General features: G+C 41.6%; 1 protein-coding gene across 1 annotated transcript in view; it reads left to right on the plus strand.

Moving 5' to 3' along the window:
* Positions 1 to 18,237, plus strand: part of MEX3A (mex-3 RNA binding family member A) — a 52,703-nt gene extending 34,466 nt beyond the window's left edge. The window contains exon 2 of the mRNA XM_048513077.1: positions 1,707 to 18,237. Coding sequence (XP_048369034.1) covers positions 1,707 to 2,812 — 1,106 coding nt within the window. The 3' untranslated portion in view covers positions 2,813 to 18,237. The remainder of the gene's footprint in view (positions 1 to 1,706) is intronic.
* The last annotated feature ends 1,753 nt before the right edge of the window (positions 18,238 to 19,990 follow it).

A 19,990-nucleotide genomic window follows, 5' to 3' on the forward strand; every position in this document is an offset into this window, starting at 1 on the left:
AGAGGCTCAAGCATGAAATTGCTGATCTTCTCACTTTAATATGCAACTTATCCTTGAAATCAGGCTCCATCCTGAAGACTGGAAGATGGCCAATGTCACACCAATCTTTAGAAAGGATCTAGGGGGCCGGGGAAATTACAGGCAGTCAGTTTGACATCTGTTCTAGTAAGTAGTAGAATCTGTCATTAAAGATAAGAATTAAAACATGTAGAAAGCAAGACCTGCTGAGAAAAGAGTCAGCATGGCAAGCTTTTTTTTTTTTGCAGAAACCATTCCTGTCTTACAAACTTACTAGAGTTCTTTGAGGATGTAAACAGGCATGTGGATAAGGGGGAACCAGTGGACATTGTCTACTTGGATTTCCAAAAGGCTTTTGACAAAGTTCCTCACCAGAGACTAGTGAGAAAACTCAGCAATGAAGGAATAAGAGGGGAAGTCCTCTATGGATTAAAAACTGGTTAGCGAGAAAACAGGAAGCAAGAGTGGAGTGTAAATGGGAAATTCTCACAATGGAGAGATGTAGGGAGTGGTGTCCCCAAGGATCGTGTTAGGGACCAGTGCTCTTTAACCTATTCATAAATGACCTGGAAGTAGGGGGGGTGGAGGTAGCGTGGTGGCAAATTTTGCAAGATGATACCACCTACCAAATTATGTAGGGTGGTGAGAACCACAAAGGATTGTGAGGGAGCTCCAAAGGACCTTGATAAAAAATTAGGTGAGTGGAGCTGAAATGGCAAAATGCAGTTCAATGTAGCAAAATGCAAAGTGATGCACATAGGGGCAAAATCCAAACTTCACATACATGCTACAGGGGTCAGTGCTATCAGTCACAGACCAGGAAAGAGAGAAAGGGATTTGAAGCGTCTTAGTTGATAGTTCCATGAGATGTCAACTCAATGTATGGCAGCTGTGAAAAGACAGAAAGCTCTATGCTGGGGATAATTAGGAAAGGAATTGAGAATAAAGAGCTGCAAAGATTGTCATGCCCTTATATAAAGCTGTGGTGTGACCTTGCATAGATTACTGTGTTCAGTTCTGGTATACATCTCAAAAAGATATTGAAGAGATAGAAAAAAAAGAAGTGCAGAAGAGGCGGCGAGGATGATTGAGGGACTGCAGCACCTTCCTTATGAGGAAAAGAGCTGCAGCGTTTGGGACTCTTTAGTTTGGAGAGGCGTCTGAGGATATGATTAGAAGTCTATAAAATTATGCATGGGGTAGAAAATGTTGACAGAGAATTTTCTCTCTTTCTCACAATACTAGAACCAGGGGGCATTCATTGAAAATGCTGGGGGGAAGAATTAGGACTAATAAAAGGAAACACTTCTTCACGCAACGTGTGATTGGTGTTTGGAATATGCTGCCACAGGAGGTGGTGATGGCCACTAGCCTGGATAGCTTTAAAGGGGCTTGGACAGATTTATAGAGGAGAAGTCGATTTATGGCTGCCAATCTTGATCCTCTTTGATCTGAGATTGCAAATGCCTTAACAGTCCAGGTTAACAAGGGAGCCTTGTGCAAGGCCATTGCTTTCACATCCTACATGTGAACTCCCAAAGGCACCTGGTGGGCCACTGCGAGTAGCAGAGAGCTGGACTAGATGGACTCTGGTCTGATCCAGCTGGCTTGTTCTTATGTTCTTAATGTAAAGTAAGCCAAGAAGGCCACTTAATTTGTGTCCTCTTTTTCCTTTACTGTCTTTAAAGGCTGCAAAATCAAAGCTCTGAGGGCAAAGACCAACACCTACATCAAGACTCCGGTACGTGGTGAAGAGCCTGTATTCATGGTGACCGGCCGGCGGGAAGATGTTGCCATGGCAAGGAGAGAGATCATCTCTGCAGCCGAGCACTTCTCCATGATCAGGGCCTCTCGCAACAAGGCCGGCATGACTTTTGGTAGCGCCCCAACCTTGCCAGGTCAAGTCACCATCCGGGTTCGGGTCCCATACCGCGTAGTAGGGCTGGTGGTGGGGCCCAAAGGAGCCACCATCAAGAGGATCCAGCAGCAGACCAACACGTACATCATCACACCCAGCCGAGACCGGGACCCTGTCTTTGAGATCACAGGAGCGCCGGGCAACGTGGAGCGAGCCCGAGAGGAAATCGAAACCCATATCGCGGTCCGGACGGGCAAGATTTTAGAATACAACAACGAAAACGACTTCCTGTCCAGCAGTCCTGATTCAGGCATGGAGAATCGTTACTCAGAGGCCTGGCGGGTCCACACTCCAGCTCCTGGTTGCAAGCCTCTCTCCACCTTCCGTCAAAACAGCCTCGGGTGCATTGGTGACTGCTCTGTAGACCCAGCTTATGAGACTCCCCGGCTGAATGACCAAAATGATTTTAATTACAGTTACCTCTTTCCCAATTATGGTGTCAACAAACAAGATCTCTACTACGGGGTTCCTGAGTCTGGTGCTCCCTTGTGGGCTGGGCAGGAAAATACCAACCCTGTTTCTGTCCTCTTCTCTAAGCAACAACGATCTAGCAATACTGGCGCCATCCATCCAAACTCGCATCGTTCCCCATCCTCTTCTATACAAGAGCCTACTCTCTCCGGGCTTCCTAGAAGGTGTCAGGGAGAGTCCTTACAAGGGTTTTCCAAACTGGGTCCTTCCGCCACCACCCGGTCGTCCATCTCGAGCAGCCGGGAGTGCATGGTGTGTTTTGAAAGCGAAGTAACGGCAGCCCTAGTCCCGTGTGGCCATAATCTCTTCTGCATGGAGTGTGCTGTGCGGATCTGTGAGAGAACTGACCCAGAGTGCCCGGTGTGCCACGCAACTGCCACTCAGGCCATTAGAATATTTTCTTAAAAAGAGACATCGTTAGGGGAATTGGAGTGGGTCAAGGGAAGGGAGGGTGGGAAGAGCAGAGAGCGAGAGCAACTGAGCGAGAGAGAAATCCAGACATCGGAAGAATGAACAAACAAATTAGAAAAAGAAAGTTAATTTAAAGAAGAAGAAGAAAAATTATTTTAGGAGCAATGTATGTTATTTTTTAAGAAAAAATAAGAATAAGGAGAATAAGCATAAAGGTGACGACGATACAATTAATATGGAGAAGCCAGAAATATTGGGAATGGCAATTGCTATACGACGGCCCGCAGTGTCGTTTTGAAACGGAGAACTCTCAACACGCATGAGCAATTTGCAAGCAACACAGGAAGTGATGCGGTGGTAGTAGGGTGGGGCCTGTGGCCTGCTAGCGCCATTACTGGAGGGGAACGAGGGCATTTTCTCATCTAGCAAACCCAGCCCTGATCTTGGTCTGATGATGCTGGGCTTTCAACTTGCCTGGTGGGGCCAAAAATTCAGAAAGCAACTTAGAGCTGTCAGGAAGGGAAACAGAACAGAAAAAGAGAAAAACCATCAACCTCTGGGAACCTGATCAAACGAGGGCACAACTGTATTACCTCAAACATTTAAAAGAAAAAGAAGCAGCTAAAGAGCTTTATATTCTTTTTCCTCTATTTTTTTTCCTAAGAAAAAATAATTAAAACGAATAAATAACGTTAAAGCCAGTGAAATGGGAGAAGAATCAAAAAGGGTTTGGAAGAACCCCCAAGGAAAATCCTCCTGGCCACTTTTAAATTTTAGTTTTGAGTCTTCTGAGCCACTGCAAAAGGTTTTGGAACTTTGAGTTTGCTTTTCCTATTTGAGCAGGGATTTGTTCATCGAATAAGAAATCAGGAGTCACTAACAGGGTATTTCCAAAAACAAAACCAAGCTACCAACGCTTCCAAATTCCCAGTTAAGGGGATGGAGGGGGCTGACCGCCATGTTTCTACGTCTCACCCTTCACACTTGCCAAGTTACGCAGCCACTAACGTAGACACACAAAAAAGAGGAAAAAAATTCTTCCTTTCCTTCTCTCTTTTGATTTTAAGAACAACAACAATTTCTCACGAAAACCTAAGAAAGATGTTCACGCAATACCGGCAATCAAGCCCACTTACAACCAACACGCATCCCGACGGAAAGCAAAAAATAAAATAAAATAATAAAAATGAAATAACATGTTTATATATAATTTTCTCGTCTTTTTAAACTGGACCAAAACTTTTGTTACTCAAAACCAAGCAAAGAGAAAAAAAAAGAGTATTTACTTATGGACCAAAACCTCTATCGTTGTCCTCATCTGGATCTTCCGGAGGTTGCTAACTTTTATATATTATATTTTTTTCAGAATGAAGCAAACAGACACATGCGCAAAAAAACACAAAAAATAGAAAAAAATAATTTTGAATTGCCTTGTTGAACATCCTTAATCATTTCAAGACAAAGTCGTTTGACTCCTGGTTTTGTTACATCAGATACTTTTTGAAAGTGTTGGGAGCAGGCGAGACGGGTCATTCAAACTTGTCTCCCTGCCTTCTGCAGCCCAGCAACCTAACGTAGTCAGGTTTCTTGAACTTGCTACCTGGATGCCAAATTGCCAAGATGGTCATATGTTAAAAGGGGGTGGATCAGAACAACCCGGTACCACTATAAATGCATATATATGAATGTTTTCGTTTTCTTCCCATTCTCTATCTTTACTTTTCGCTTACAATTCTTGGATGCTTATTTAGGAAGGAACTCTTGACACCAAGGACCTTTGCAATTTGTTAGAGATGGTTCTACAAAAAAAAGGAAAGAAAGAAAAGGAAAGACAAAGAATTAAAGAGCCCAAGCATTTCTGGGATTTGTAGGGTTTGTTTTTTTAAAAAAAAAATCCTTGTATGCTATACAGGAGACTTTCATGTCATCACTGCATGCTTCTTGGGAATACATTCTCTTTCTCAGCCCTTTTGTTCCACCGAAAATACCATCCCTTGACCTCTGCTGATTTGTTCTAAATGGTCCCCAGTCATCTACTGACAGGGTTGTGTGTACTTTCATGCTTTAAAAAGAAATATCCTAAATTCTGCATCAAGAAAATTGTAGAAATTATGCTAATTAAGTGTATTTATTTTGCATGGCTCAACCCACTGCCTTCAAGTATGAGAGCTACACAATTCTCCATGTCACTCTTCGTCCCAGTAGGCCTTGCTGCAACAACATATGCTCATTCGTGGCTTCTGATATTTCAGGAGAGAATGACCACCATTTCAGGTGGACTCACTTTTTTTGCAAAAAGATTACAGAAGTGGGAATTCTCACGATGAGGGAGTCCATACCCATTCCACAAGACCACACTCGCACGGCCCAATTGAAGAATCATGGAGTACATGCAGCCCTGTCTGAGAAATTTATTTTGGGGGCGGGGTGAGGGAGAAGTGACTGATGTTCCTGCCAAACTTGGCAATGGTTTGTGATCTAAGGGAGGAAGTAGGGAACACAGGTATTTTTTTTTTCAGCTATGACAAAATATGTATTATCCAGGAACTGAAAGAATTTGTGGGGTGGTGAGGCGATAATCCATGACCACATCTTATATTCTGCACTATACACTGAAAAGACTGTACTCTGCTAAAGGGGACACTGTCAGCCTATTGCAGGGCTTGCCTTCCTACCCTAGCCTCCGGAAGCTATAGCGGCTTGATCCTCGAACACATTTGGGCATGAAAAACATTACCTAATCAAAATGAACAGGAGGTTCTTTTTTAAAAAAGAAAAAGAAAATTGCAGCGAACCCCAAGCCTCTCTGTTTCAAAACTGCAAAGCATCACCGAGTCTTAAGGGGGCAGCTGTGATGTTCTTATGTTCTTCTTATGTTCTTATGATGCCAGCCCCTTCTTTTGAACCAGATTGAGCCAGCCGCTGAGGGAAACACGAAAGCGACTCCGGAGAGTGAGGCAAACCCGCACAAACTTTCTCAGCACTGCCCAGCGTGCCCAGAGCAGACGCTGACAGATGCGAGGCAGAACTTAGCAGGGCCGAACTGGGCGATTCCCCCCGCCCCTTTCCGGTTTGTCAATTTTCAGATCCAGCAAAGGGGCTTCGCTACCAAAATTAATCTGCACTTGCCTTCAAAGCAGTTCACTGTGCGCCCTGCAAGAAAGGGGTGTTCACTGCACCCTATCTGTTCTTGGTTAGTCTTCTGGCATGCCAGCAAAACAACTTTCTATGCATTCCTTTTTAAAAGCCTGCAAATACTTTAAAAATCTTGGTAACTGGTTTCATCCCCCACCCCCCACCCCTTTTTTAAGTAAACCCTTGTGGGATACCATTAATTCTGACAGTCTCCCTTTTTTTTGGTGAAAAAGAAGTTATAATACTTGTTTTATTCAATAGAATTGTATTAATCCCAGTAGGAGAAATGGAGAAAAGGAAAGGAGGCAGAGGAGGGGGCGGGGGGAGTAACATTTTCTGTTTTGGAGAAAGCAGACAAGAGGAAACCAATCGATACCAGTCTGATTCCATTTGTTTCTGGTGGTAGTGACGGTAGCACGGTACTGGTGGGAAGTTATCTTAACTTCTCACGCTAATGTAGATAAAATGGGGTGGGGTGAAGGAGCCAGAGGGTGGACTGAAATTTGCGGGAATGGTGGGACACACAGCGATGCTCCCTCTGGCAACGTGGCGCCCTACGCAGGGCCGGATATATTCTTTGAATTTAGTCGTTCTTGGCGGAGTGAAGTCTGTTTTGTAGTTAATGTGAGAGAGTTTTCGGTCAATGTTTTATTGTTTTATGCCAGGTGATGGAGAGAAGAGAAAAGCGGAGGGCAGGGCCTCCCTTTGTGGGGAAATGTGCATGGGGGGAATATTTTAGCACCGGCCCTTTGGGGCCAAGTAGGAAAAGTGTGGAAGGACGGGGAGGGGGAAATCCATTCTTTTCCTCTGGTTTTCTCCCCCCCGTTGCCTCCTTATTATGGTAAGAAAGTGAAATGGCCCCTTCCCTTACACGCACGCATGATGAAAATATTAGAATCTTTCCCTTAGAAAAACAAACAAAAACGGAACAAAAAATAACAATATAGAATCCAAAACCAATATCCAAACTTGCTAATCAGAAACGGAAGGGGGGAGGGGTCCAAGTTTGCGAACCAGGCCTTGCCCTCTTCCAAGTTAATTTTTTTGAATAAAGAAATTTTTTTTAGTTCCAATAACCTTTTATCTATCTATCTAATCTATATATACATATACATATATATTAAAAGAAAGCCTGATGTAGCAACTCTAGTTTAATAGCAGTATTTTAACTCCCATCTTTTAAAAAATATATATAAATATAAATATATATATATATATTTCCACCCTCCCTCCCTGTTATTTTTTAATGTAGCAAGTGAAAGAAAAAAAAAACCAACCCAAGTGTGCAGAACCTCAGTTGCAAAACCAAGAGCTACCTCTGGTCTAAGAGGGGGCCTGCATACTTACCTTGGGGAGAAGGGAGGGTCCTGTAGGGGGCGCCCATCGATTGGAATTCCCAGGGGTCCCTTACAGGAAGGGGATGGGAATAAATTTTGCGTAATTACTTTGTTTTTAATATATGTATATATATAAATCTTAAAAGAAAAAAAAAGAAAAAATGCCCACGACCTTAATTTTTTGCTCTGACTTGTATCTTCCTTGATAGGTATGAAGAAATGGCTTGTTGGTCTGATTCACCAGCAATAAAGAGGACAAATGTTATTATTAATATTAATAATAATAAAAGCAACCCCTCTAGCACGATCAGATGGGCTCTTGAATATCTGGGAGTTTTTAAATTCCAATCTGTGCCAATACTCATATCTTCACTGAGGTAATGCTGGATTCCCCCACTACCTTCCCAGGGAAACAACGCCCGCTTCGAAAGAGACTGCACAGCGGTCGATTTTTTCCTAGGCCTTACCACCCTTGCCATTGCAATTGCCTTTGGCACAGGGAAGAACTCATGTCTTGTAACCTTCGTCCATCACAAGCTGAACTGCTTCATTGATAGGGATCCCCGCCCTTTCACTCTGCTCGTACCAAATGGGGAAATGGAGCAGTGATGAATGAGTCTGCTTTAGTCTCTTCAGTCCCTTTCCAGGGGAAGAAGACCTGGCCGCAGGGCATTTGGGAATAAAGATGCTCGTCTCTGCAGTCTCCTACACATGGGTCAAGCCGTGTCGGAGTGCAGCACTGCCACCAGGCTATAGTTTCCAGGATGGATCGGAGGGAAGCCATGACTATTAAATGGGTGTGAAATCAATACATGTTTCCCTGAGAGTATGGAGTTGGGTTGGAGTACAGATACTGCTCAAATGACACTTATGAGAAGCATGCAGTGTGTCGGGTACAGTTATGCGGACTCCCCAACTTCTGCTTTTCGCACAACCAAAGTTTACTTTGGCCAAGCCCATCCAAACCCGATCCCAAGCTTTGGCCAGCCAACAGCATGCAATTCATACCCAATAGCAGCTGCCTCAGAGTGTCAGTTGAGTTCAGAATGCCAGTCTGTTTTGCGCATTTTGGCAAAAGAGCCGTTTGCCGTGTCATGTTTGGGAAACACAGAGTAGAAGCAAGCCGTGTAGAAACACTGCCTGATGTTGAAAGGCGTGAACTGGTGCGCGTTTACAAAAGCAGTGAAGGAAACTTTGTTTTAGGCAAGATAATTTGACGCAGGTTTGCTCTTTGCTACTAAATCTGATTTCATGAGGGCGAGATCTGGTATCTGATACCAGTCGGCAGCATCGCTGGAGTTGGAAATAAGTTGCTGAACTGAAGCCTAAGATCTTTTGTACATTCGAGCGTCTCCAAATGATGTGGGCTCTAGTGGGAAACCTCTCCAAGTGCTGGCAAGTGTCAAGTACGTAAAAAAAATGGGAGGGGGGACCATAGAGAAATGGGAGAGTTGGGTAGAGCTGAAAGAAAATAGTCTAATTGAATTAGCGAATTTCAGACCTAAATTCAAAATTTTTCTCAGGTCTAAATATTAAAATTCAAATTGGAGGTATTTAGAACTCTATAGGAAGAATTTCAAGGAAAGCAATGTCCTTGTGTTTTGAAATAATAGCATTTCCGAAATGCAGCTTGGAATTCTTGCACCAGAGGTTTGATGAAATGTAATTACTTCAAAATTTCGCAGGCAAGGGGTGGACAGTTTGAAAATTCTAAAACTTGACACTGACGTGTGACTTCAGTGGGAATTTGGAATTAATATTCCAAATTATGCTTTGGAATGCCAATAAACTTTCACGTCTTTTGGCAACAAAAGGTCGTGTTTTCAAGACTACTTGATATTTGCTTCAAATTTGTTACGTATCAAGGACCTGAATTCGAGACAAGACGTTGATGTCATCAAAACATAGCAACTTGATAGTTGTCTTATTGGAATACAATCTTTGGCCATTGTTCTGAAATTTCAGCTTGGAAAACCTGCTATTGGCAAAACACTCCTTTCAGCTCTATCCAAACTGGAGTGAATCATTAATGTCCGCACTGGCTGAGAAGAGAGACAAATGCCAAACATGTGAAATTGGAAGCCATTGTTTAGAGGTATTGGCGTGTTTATATAAAGGGGTGGGAACAGATCTATCCAGGGAGGGAATTCCCATGATCATACTGTGAGAACAGCCTCATTGACATAAATTATATAGAGAATAGTATTATTATAATGCATTAAAACTAAGAAATGAATTGGATTTATATTTAAATGAGGAGACATTATCAATATCCTAGCCAAACTGTAGTTTGCAGAAGTATTTTTAGCTGCTGGGATATCTTATCTTTTTTTTCCTCTTTTCTCTCTCTCTCTCTCTCTTCATACACATACTTCTAAAAACCTCCAGTGATGCAAAGGCTGCGACTGTTAATCTAAAGCCCCTCTTGAATCAAATCGACAGCAACAAACATTTCAGTCTTTAGTTTATTTTCGCCTTGACGAGGTGCATTTACAAGCTCGGTTGTTTTGGTGTTTTGTTTTGTTTTTTAAATGGAGAGGGGGGAAAGATTAAAAAAATTAGAACATTTCTTTATAATTTAATATTCTATTTTAATAAATGCATTTATTACATGTAAATGTAGTAAGGAACTGGGCTAAAATAAAAAAATACTTTTTATTAGGTAATTTATTATAAGGAAAAAAAGGATATTTTATTTTATGATAAAGTGATCCTTAAAAAGATTAGAATGTTTAGAATATATGTAGGTTAAAAATACATTTGTATCCAGAGTATTGCTTAAAAAAGTGTTTTTAATATATGTTTTTCTTTTTTCCTTCCTCTTGTGTGTGCGTGCGTGTATGTATAAGTGGGTAGTTATGGTACGAATAGCCCTTCCCCCCCAAAAAAACCTTATCACACATTTGTAATGGGAAAAAAAGGATTAAAATAACAAATATTATGAATTGGATAGAAGAAATGCCACTAAAAAATCCTAACTGGACAAACACTTCTCTAGAAAGTATCCAAGATGTTTAAGTTTGATTTAAAAAAACTAAACACATGCTTTAAGAATCTAACAGCACTGTCTTAGAGATAGTTTCCCTCTTTTATGTCCTTTGAAGTCAATGGACTTGAAAGGGTATGACTCTACTTAAATAGTATTTCTGTTCCCATGGATATAGGGAGTGCTTTGGGACTTTGCAGGCCAGTTCTGAGCAATCTGCCTCAGAACTCTCTTCAGATCCAGCTGGGAATTCCCAGTGTCAGTCTTTTTGATAGGCAGATAGTTGACAGTGAGAGGCAGAGGTGTATCTAGGGAAAATGCAGCCCGGTGCAAAATCTTAGTTTTCTGCTGCTCCCACCCCGTATGGATGGCCGCCCTCTCACACCACGACCAAACAACTTTTTTTTGCACCAAGACAAGTCACTTGTCTTGAAGTCAGTGTATGGAGCCAGGGGAAGGGGTGTGGGGGGCGATTTTCCGCCCCCACATGACTAAATGGCCACAGCCCAGGGACATTTGACCCCATATGACGTCCTGGGCGGTACGCCCCTGGTAAGAGGCCTCTATATTGGCCATGCCCAAACAGAAGGGACTTTCTATTGGTCCAAGCTTCCAACTAGCCTCCTCACCCATCTTCCTGTGACTAGGAAGACTGTTGGTGGTCTTCACTGAGCTTCTGTGTCATGGATCCTCACTCGTTGACCACCCCCACCCTTCCCAGCCACTTTCTCACAATTACAAGATGTAAGATGAGGAAACCACACAATCTGAAAAACGCTGAGCGGAATACAATCAAAACTCTTGGTAATCTAGGCAAATTGCAACTAACCACTGTCTGCTTATAACTCCTGGATGAGGTGATTCTCATTATCTAATGAATAGCTGAGGAAAAATTACTGTTTGTGCACCAGCCAAACAAACCCCTAGAAAGTAAGAGGAGTGATAAAATTCCACTGTCATTAATTAGTACTGGGTGTACGGCCATGGAATATATGGTTCCTCACCCATCTTTAGACATAAGGTTTGTGGATATTTTGGACACCTTTCTGTGGTCCAATTATTTCAGGTATTAACAACAATCCTCAAAGGAAATATTTAAGGCAATCAGCAATTTTGCTGATTTCTATAGTCCTAAAATAAAATGTGTGTTTTCAAAAATATTTAAAATTCCTGCAAGCATGGAACTAGGGATCCAGCCAAGAGCTTAATCATGAGGAATGCTGGACACAGCTTCAGCGTACTACATATTAAATACTTCCTTTTGATACTTTGTGGAATGGGTTGCTCTCTTCAGAGGGTAAACCTACACCCTATCCTGAAACTGAGTTTAGTCATCTACTGTCTACTTATGGAACTGTAATGCTGTGATTGGCAGTTAGAAATCTCTAGCAGAGAATTAGGAGCAAACCACCAGGCTAAACTTCCTAGAATTTCTGGGAGAACATGTGACATTTAACGATAAAATGAACAGCACTTTGTAGTGCAGATGTACACCTTTGGAGTTGAGTGGTATTTCAGCACAGACCCAGTTCTTTGTGAAAGAAACACTAAAAATAACCCCCTGTTTCTTAGAGGACAGTGACAATTCTGGTCTCGTTTAGGGTTACCAAACTCCAGGTGGGGTCTGGTGAGCTGAAAATGCCACTGATCTGCAGACTATTAGCCCAATCCAGGGGCTAGGGCTGAATCCATCTATGGAAGTGGTACGGGGCTGCGCCAGTGGATTTGCTCTCCCCAGGGCACTTACGCCAGTGGAGGGGCAAATCTGCCAGAGGGTGGCTGCAACGGCCCTCCGCAGCGGGCAGACATGGTGCAGAGCACTGCATTGGTACTGCTGGCGTAGTGGGGCTGTTCTGGAGGCGTAGCTGGGGGTAGAGCCGACATTAGTCAGCTTCCACAATGCCTTTGCCTGCCAGAATGCTGGTGCCGGGAGCTTAGCCCACTTGAGGGCTTTTGGGCAGCAAATAGGGTGGGGTTTTTTTTTTTTGGTTTTTCGCCTCCCTGTGCCAACAAGAAGGCCTCCCTTTGCCAGGGGCTCTAAATTGGGCTGTATAGGGATTAGTTCCCCTGGAGAAAATGGCTGCTTTGGAGAGTGGACTCTTATAACCTTCTGTGGTCTCAAATTGTGTCCTCCCCAAGGCCACTCTTCCAAATTCCTAACCCAACATTGACAATTCCAGTCTCTCTTACATTTCTGCAAGGCTGGGTCTTCTACATTTTATCAAGTCAGAAGGAAAGTGTCTCGGCTCTGTTGGGCTTTGTTCAAAGAACCATTTTCGTAGTTTTTAACCAAAAATTAAAACAAAGCAAAAAAAAAGAAAAAAGGGAGTCCATGAGTATATTAAATAAAACTTTTTAAAAGTATAAAATTTCTAATGTATTTCCTATAATCCTATAGAAAAGAATAAACATTAATAGTAGATGATATCCATATTGTTGAAGAAAATATAAGAAATTGACGATCCCGGACAGAGCAGAATGTAAAATAAATTCATAACCAAGGTCAGGGTTTTTTATTGTTATAATTAATTTCCCTTCTAATCCTATGCAGTTTTTTTTGAGGTCATTACTACGTTACTTAACTGAAATTTGAACCACCGTTTAGTAGACTTCCTGTCAATCAAAGCTGCAATGTTATTTTTTTATGGAAGGGGGAAATTATGGGATCTATTGTGTATTTTTTTAAAAAAATAGGTTTGGATTTTTATGTTGATCTTTTAAAGAATATTCATCCATAAGAGAGAAAATATTCATGAAACAGAGAAGATTACACTTGTTGGGTTTAATTTCAACTTCCGGCCAGAGGCAAGGAGGTAGTTGAGTTTTGAACAGAAAGTGGAAAATGTAAAAAACATGAGGTTTGTTTGTTAAAAGGACAGGTTACTGTTTTCTTTCTGAGAAAAAAAAAGAAAGAAAAACTTCTCAAGACAGGCTTTTGAAAGGTCCTTACCAACATATTAACAAATACAGTTACATTCCACTTATACTTTGAAAATAGATGATCAATGTGAATGAAACATTTTGCTGATATTCCTTGCCTGTCTGTTCCTATTTCCATCACTGGTGAATAATACAATTAAAAAAAACCCTCCTAGAATTTAAAAGGAGAATTTGGAATAAAATTGTCCCATAGTTATATTCTGCAAGACTATTAAGAAGTTGGAATTGTGGAAAGAACAGTTTTGACCAGCAAGCAATTACCTTTGAGACCCCACCCTAACAAGTCTACCCAAGGCTGAAAGAATAATATAACAGTGTTCAGGGTCTTGAAATATGTTTTCAACTTAGTATAAACTCTTATTATTAACTTAAGCCATGTATGCACTATAATCTCCTTCGCAATGAGCATACATTCCCTTTGGGTTTGATTCTTGATTATGTATATCTTTTCACTCCTTCTGAGCTCACTGCTCTGTCAGATCAGATAATCCCCACAGTTTCTGGAAGCTGTTAAAGTGTGGTTTTTTTTCTCACCCTTTGCTGGGAAAGTGAAGGAGATCACTGTATGTTAAGCTTTCTTTGGGTTTTCTGGCTACTCCCCTCCTTTCTCCGTCCACACAACAGCCACCATTTCAGAATGACTAGAAAGGCTTTTTTATCTTTATTTTAACTCTGATGGTCTGTCACTGGAGTGAGACCTTGTGAAATTCACATGAAATTGACATGCTCCAGCAAAGTAATGCTAGACCAAAGACAGCAGGATAAAAATGGCAGGCAACCTCCTCAAATGGAGGTTGCATGGAAGCAGGAAGGAAGGAAGCAGTAAGCAGGCAAAATGGCAGATTGACTTGGCTAGGGACACTTCTCAGGAGGAGAATCCCTGTGTAAACAAAAAAGTGAGAAAACCCCACTGTGAAGCAAAGAGCTGTGGGGTGAAGGGTGCATGCAGCCCTAGAGTCTCTAATGTTTACTCTGCATTTTCGTGGAAGTTCAAAAATCTGGATATTCTCTGCTAGCGCAAAATTTTATTTCCCTCCAGCTTTGAGCCCGAATATATCCCCCCTCTTAAAATATTCCAGTACTCTGACAACTCAAAATTCTTGGGAGGTAAACAAATTATGCCTAGCAAACAAGCCAAATATAGATAATCTGAGGACAGGCAAGTATGGAATTTGGATTTGTGTGTGTGTATATGTGTGTGTGTGTGTCTGTGTGTGGAGGGGGGATATAAAGACACTCATTCTTAGAATACACGAATCAGACCGGGCAGTATTCAGTTTTTATGCAGTCTTAAAGGAAGTGTAGATTAAAATCTCGAAGAGTATAAAGTTCACAATTTTCAAGGGGCTGGAGAGCCTCTGGTTCATTATTGTTTGCCTCTGCAAAGTGATAGCCATTCTGAGCCTTATTTCCTGAGGAACGTCTCGCATTGGGTATCATATCCCAGTGATCAGCGGCTTTTGCTGCACCAAAATCTTTTGATATTATAGGACCTTATTATAAAATCAAACAATAACATAGCTTATAGGATGCTATTAGAGTAATTTGAAGTAAGCCTCTAAGAAGTATAGAGTTGACTCCCACTCCCACACCCTACCCAGTTGGATTATTTTCTCATTCCACAATGAAACTGTAAAACAATTCAAAAGTCTTGAATATTGGTGGAAGCACCCAGTGGATTCAGAAGACAAGCTACAGAGTCACTATGCTCCAAATGTAGAAATGTGGCTACTTCTGGAGTGAGAGAGAGCACCTTTTTAGAGTACACAGGTATGCCCAGTTAAGCTTTCATGAACATTTGACACATGTCTAGCAAATATCCCCTTTTGCCCCATTCTCAACTGTTTTCCTGTGTTGCGAATCAGGGCTAGGCCTTTCCCAGCCTGATTCAAATACAGATTTAAGTCCACCATAGTCCTTGTGATGATGTCAAACATATGTACATCTGGAATACCTCCAGGTCTCTGTAAAAGAATTGCTCTCTGTGGGTGAAAATTTTCCAAGTCCTATTAGATCCTGTGGAATTTCTAATCTTTGTATACAAGATTAGAATCTGCTTTTTGGGATCAGAATCCAGTTTAAAACTGAATTAAAAATGGAATTTCCTTTGATTTGTTCAGACAATTGGTGTTCACGGTCTAGGAAATAGTAAAACAGATCAAACATTTTGCTATTTCGTCGCTTTATTATTTTTTTTTGCTTGTTTTCTTTACCTCATTTTGGTTTTTTTTTAATGGTTTGATACTTGAAACAGTATGCCCTGGACTGAAACTCGGATGCACTTTATAGTTTACATCGACACTACAAATTTAAACTGTTTTAAAGCTAATTTAACTGCTGTGGCATTCTTCAAAGCTCTCTGGGAATTTCTGCAAGGGTGCTGAGAATTCTGTTTGTTCCCCAGAAAGATGATAGTTCGGTCAGTTGAGGTGCAATGATTGAGAAAATTATAGACTTCCACATTAGAATATAGTCCTGAATGAATATGAGAATTATCATTCATATGTGTTGCCTTTGTCAAAACCATTATTTTGTGCATTTATTGAACATGGTACTTTGATACAAGAGCATTTATGTTTACTTTCAAATTTTCAAATGGATGCGGGGAGCCGGGCTAGGTAGGACTAGTACCCAGGTGGAACATTCTACAACAAAGAAGGTCCAGCATGCTTTGCTTTGTGGCAGAGGAATATACAACCCAACAATCATCTTTCTGTGGAACGTAGAATTTAGATCTCCTCACAGAACTACAGTTCCCAGGATTCCTTGTGGAGGGGGGTTTAATGTAATAACTAGACTGATTTAAGTTTGTAGGGCAGATGTTTTCTAATACTTGTACCAATCAGCAAATTCTAGCCTTGCTTTAGTCCGAGACAATGGCATAGACATTTGCTCATTGATTTTGACAGGTAGGAGAAGCTGATTGAGTGGGTGCTTAGCTTTTCAAAAAATATTTCTACTTTCTTGGGAAGGATGACATTGAACAACCTGGGTCCATTTTTGCTAGTACTTATGTGTAAATTAAAGGTACCTTTTTGAAATCAGTTATACTAACTTCTGGTATGTAAAACCTGATGCAATTTCAGTTGCTATTGAAGTAAAGAGGAATTCAGGTATTACATTTTGTATCAGCATTTCAGAGTTGGTTCCCATGGGAAAATGCAGATCTGTTGTGTGTTAATAGAATGAATCTTGGATGAAGGTAGGACATGAAATCCACTGAAGTCACAGGAAAATCTTTTACTGATCAGGATAAAATCAGGAAACCAATATTCTGCGCCTGGCGTTAAAGGATTGTTGTAATAAAATCTGGAGTGATTCCATTTTGTTTAAACTAAATGAAGCCAGGTTTTAGGAGAAAAACACTGATGCCTTTTAAACTAGTGGGCCGAATTAAAGCTAGAACCCTTTTTCTCCGAGGAAAACAATGTGAAATAAACGGCTACAGCAAAACAAACAAACAAAAATCAGAGCCGCACCATTGCAGTAAATGCTGTGTATCCAGGTCCACTCCAGTAGCAGAAATGCTTAATCAAGACACATACCTTAATCCATTTGTTATATTAAGAACCATTCTAGAATTATTATACAAGTGGAAACAGATTTATCCTTATAAGTGAAAGAATGTATTTTACCTATCTATAGTTCTTCCATGATCCTTTTGCGACAGGGGAAGAGAGGAAAATACCTCAATACAACAGTGAGGAATTTGCTACATCTGCAGATATCCAGCTTAAACACAAAAGTGTGGTGTCTGCATTGTTACTTAATTTTCTATTAAAATGGATCTGTGCTTTTTTTTCTTTTTTTAAAAAAAGAGCAAAATGATTTCATTGCCTTGGTGCTATTGTGACCTTTTCCACGTGTTCATAAATGAGAAGAATAATGGTTACCTCTTTATCTCTTGAATTATGGGATGCCCCTCTGTTTCATTCAGCCATTTTGACTCCACAATTCAGCCACTCCAATGCATGTGCCACGTTGTATGCATACAGTCCCAAGGGGAGGAATACTGGGAATGTGTCTGCACTGCAAACTCAAAACCAGTTTTTTCATTTTAGTACATTTCCCAGATTATCCTAAAAAGAGGGCATTAATTTGTCGTTCTCGTTCACCAGGGAAACCTGGGAAATGTAGTTCCAAGCGAGGGGCAAAGGCTCTATAATCAAGAATTAGCACTCTTGCCTAACTACAATTTCCAGTGTTTTGTGGGAGAAGGGGAAGCCATGAAAGTTAATATAAGATTGTAGTGTAGGCATAGCCTCAGCATTGGAAAAGCCACACATACAGATGGAAAATTTTCTTCAAAGAAGGAAGTCCATCTGTAGCTTTGAATTTTGACTGTGGCTTAAATAGGCATCCCCAAAGAAAGTTTCTGGGGTCTCCTTCCTTCTGCTGAGTTCAACAGTTTGTTCCGTCACATTTTTGGGCCATGTATCTGAAGGCTGTCATGGAGTTGTTTTCTTTTTTTAAAAGATGGTGCTGAAAATTTTATTCTGAGTTAATGAAAGAAAATAGATACACATTTCATAAGCCAATCGCCTGTTGAATTCTCCAGCAGTTTCTCTGATATTCTTAATGCTACGGACATTTCCAGCTCGTTCCTCATTTTAAAAAAATGTCTTTGTTGGCATAGGAAACCAGTAGTTAGTTCATGGAAGTTGATCCTATCTTACGGCCAGGGTTTGGAAGGGCGGGCTTTGTTTTGTTTGTTTTTGCGTACATTTTTCCCGCTCTTTTTCTCCGTCTGCAGAAGTCCATTTGAGAAAGAGAGTCCGACAGACAGACGCTGAGAAATACTAACCCAACACGTATGAAAATAAAAAGGAAAAAAGCTTACTAGTTAGACTCAGTGTCTTGAGTTTCGGAGGCATATAGAAAAGAAGATTTTTAAAAAGTTTTAAAAAAAATAATGATGTTGCACAACTTGTAGGAAAACCAAGAAGGGAAAGGGTTATTGTATTAAATGTGCTAAATTACATTAAGAACTTAATTTTATTAAAGTATTATTACTTAAGAAATAGCAGTGTCTTGTGTTCATTGGTTCTCGCGGAAACCAGCCCACATTCATGATAAAATCAGCATGGAAGGTCAGGGAGGTGAGTTTTCAAATGTCACCCACAAAAAAAATGCAGGTCACCATCCACAGGGCTCTGCTTTCCTATAATGACAAAACACTGCCAACTATTTCCGCATCTACAGCAGGTTCACAGTTCTATACATACAACCCTCTCCACCAAACTGGCGTGGGTGTAACTTGCAGTATTATTGCAGTGTAACCTACAAGGGCACTATAGCTAAAATTCCAAAATGTTGACGCTGTATTAGACCATGTTACGTGTCTTGGACCTTCTCCCCCATCATCAGTATATGATTGCTGAATGCACTTTGCTGTGCCTGCTTACAGACACAGCCAGTCAGAACCTGCAAACTGTATTTCTGATCATGCTAACATTTTGTATTTGGGGGACAAAATATTTATTGAAAGATGCAAAAGCTTTCAAGGCCCCTCGTTGTATCCAGGCATTAATCCCCAGCTCCAGTCCTATATCCAGATCTGTGCCCTCCAGGTAAAGGTTCACAGTTGCCCACTTGGCTTTTGGGGAAACTTACCAGTTCTGTGACAACATGGTCCATACTGTAACCTGGGGTAGGGGGTGGGACTGAGTCCCTGCCTCGCTGTCTCCACTCTGCTGTGCAAGAATGACTCACTACAGACTCGAAAATATTAGTTCATCTTCTAATTCCCCCCCTCCCTTTCTCAGTGCCTGCTGCTAAGCAATTGCTGGGTAAAATGACATCACCATTTGGCAGAAAGGCACACAGAGGGCAGACGGTGGGCAGGCAGAACACCCACGATTTACACTTCCCTTTCTGCACTATGCCGGTTGGCTAAAGCCCAGGCAATCACAAATCTCCTTAGCAGAAAGTCCCAGATACAACCTCGTTCTGCCCTTCAACCCCCAGCCTGGGCACCTACTTTGCTCTTAGTCATCTCAGTCTGCCAGGTCCCCAAAGCTGATGCTCAGACTCTGAGATATCAGGGAGCAAAACAGTTGTATCTGGAAGGCCAAGGTGTAGGGAGCAGGCCCATCAAAGCCTCTGGGAGCCTTGCTATGCCTCAGGGGTGGAGTTTGAAGGATAGGATTGCAAAGCCCTCAAGTCAGTAGCTCAGGGGTCCTTAGTCTTTGAGCTGGCAGGCACCTTTGGAATTCTAGCAACATGGTGGGCACAGCCACAAACCGACGGCTGCAGGTGGTGGAGTCTGCCACGCAACGGCTGATACAGCTTACCTTCAGTTACGCAGCGGCAGCTGCTGCCGAAGCAATTAACTTTTCCAAATCTGCACACCCAAGCAGATCTCCAACGGCCAGCCAAAAGCCTTGCTGGGCAAAAAGACTCGCTCCCTTTCCAAAAACACTTGGTAGATGCCAGGAAAGGCGGGTATCATTGAGCCCCTGGCACCACGATGGGGAAGGGATAACTGTAATGCTTTCAGAGACAGCTGAAATCGCTTATTCCTTGCAGTGTCCCTTTCCTTTATGATTTCCCATGGAGAGCTTGAGAAGGAAGGTAAAGCCACGGCACTTAAGCTCCTAACTGCATTTCGCTGGTGGCCACTCCATTTGCCAGCTGGCCATTTTTTTTTCTACTGGAACAACTAGGTTTCCATCTTCTTCCCAGTTGCCGGATGAGGCTTTTTGCTTGTTTTGTATAATGGTGGAATATAATAGTTTGTTGCATGTAATCTTTTTAACCATTTAGTGCCTTTTC

This window comes from Sphaerodactylus townsendi, linkage group LG01 (assembly GCF_021028975.2).
Source record: "Sphaerodactylus townsendi isolate TG3544 linkage group LG01, MPM_Stown_v2.3, whole genome shotgun sequence".
In the NCBI taxonomy this organism is placed as follows: Eukaryota; Metazoa; Chordata; class Lepidosauria; order Squamata; family Sphaerodactylidae; genus Sphaerodactylus; species Sphaerodactylus townsendi.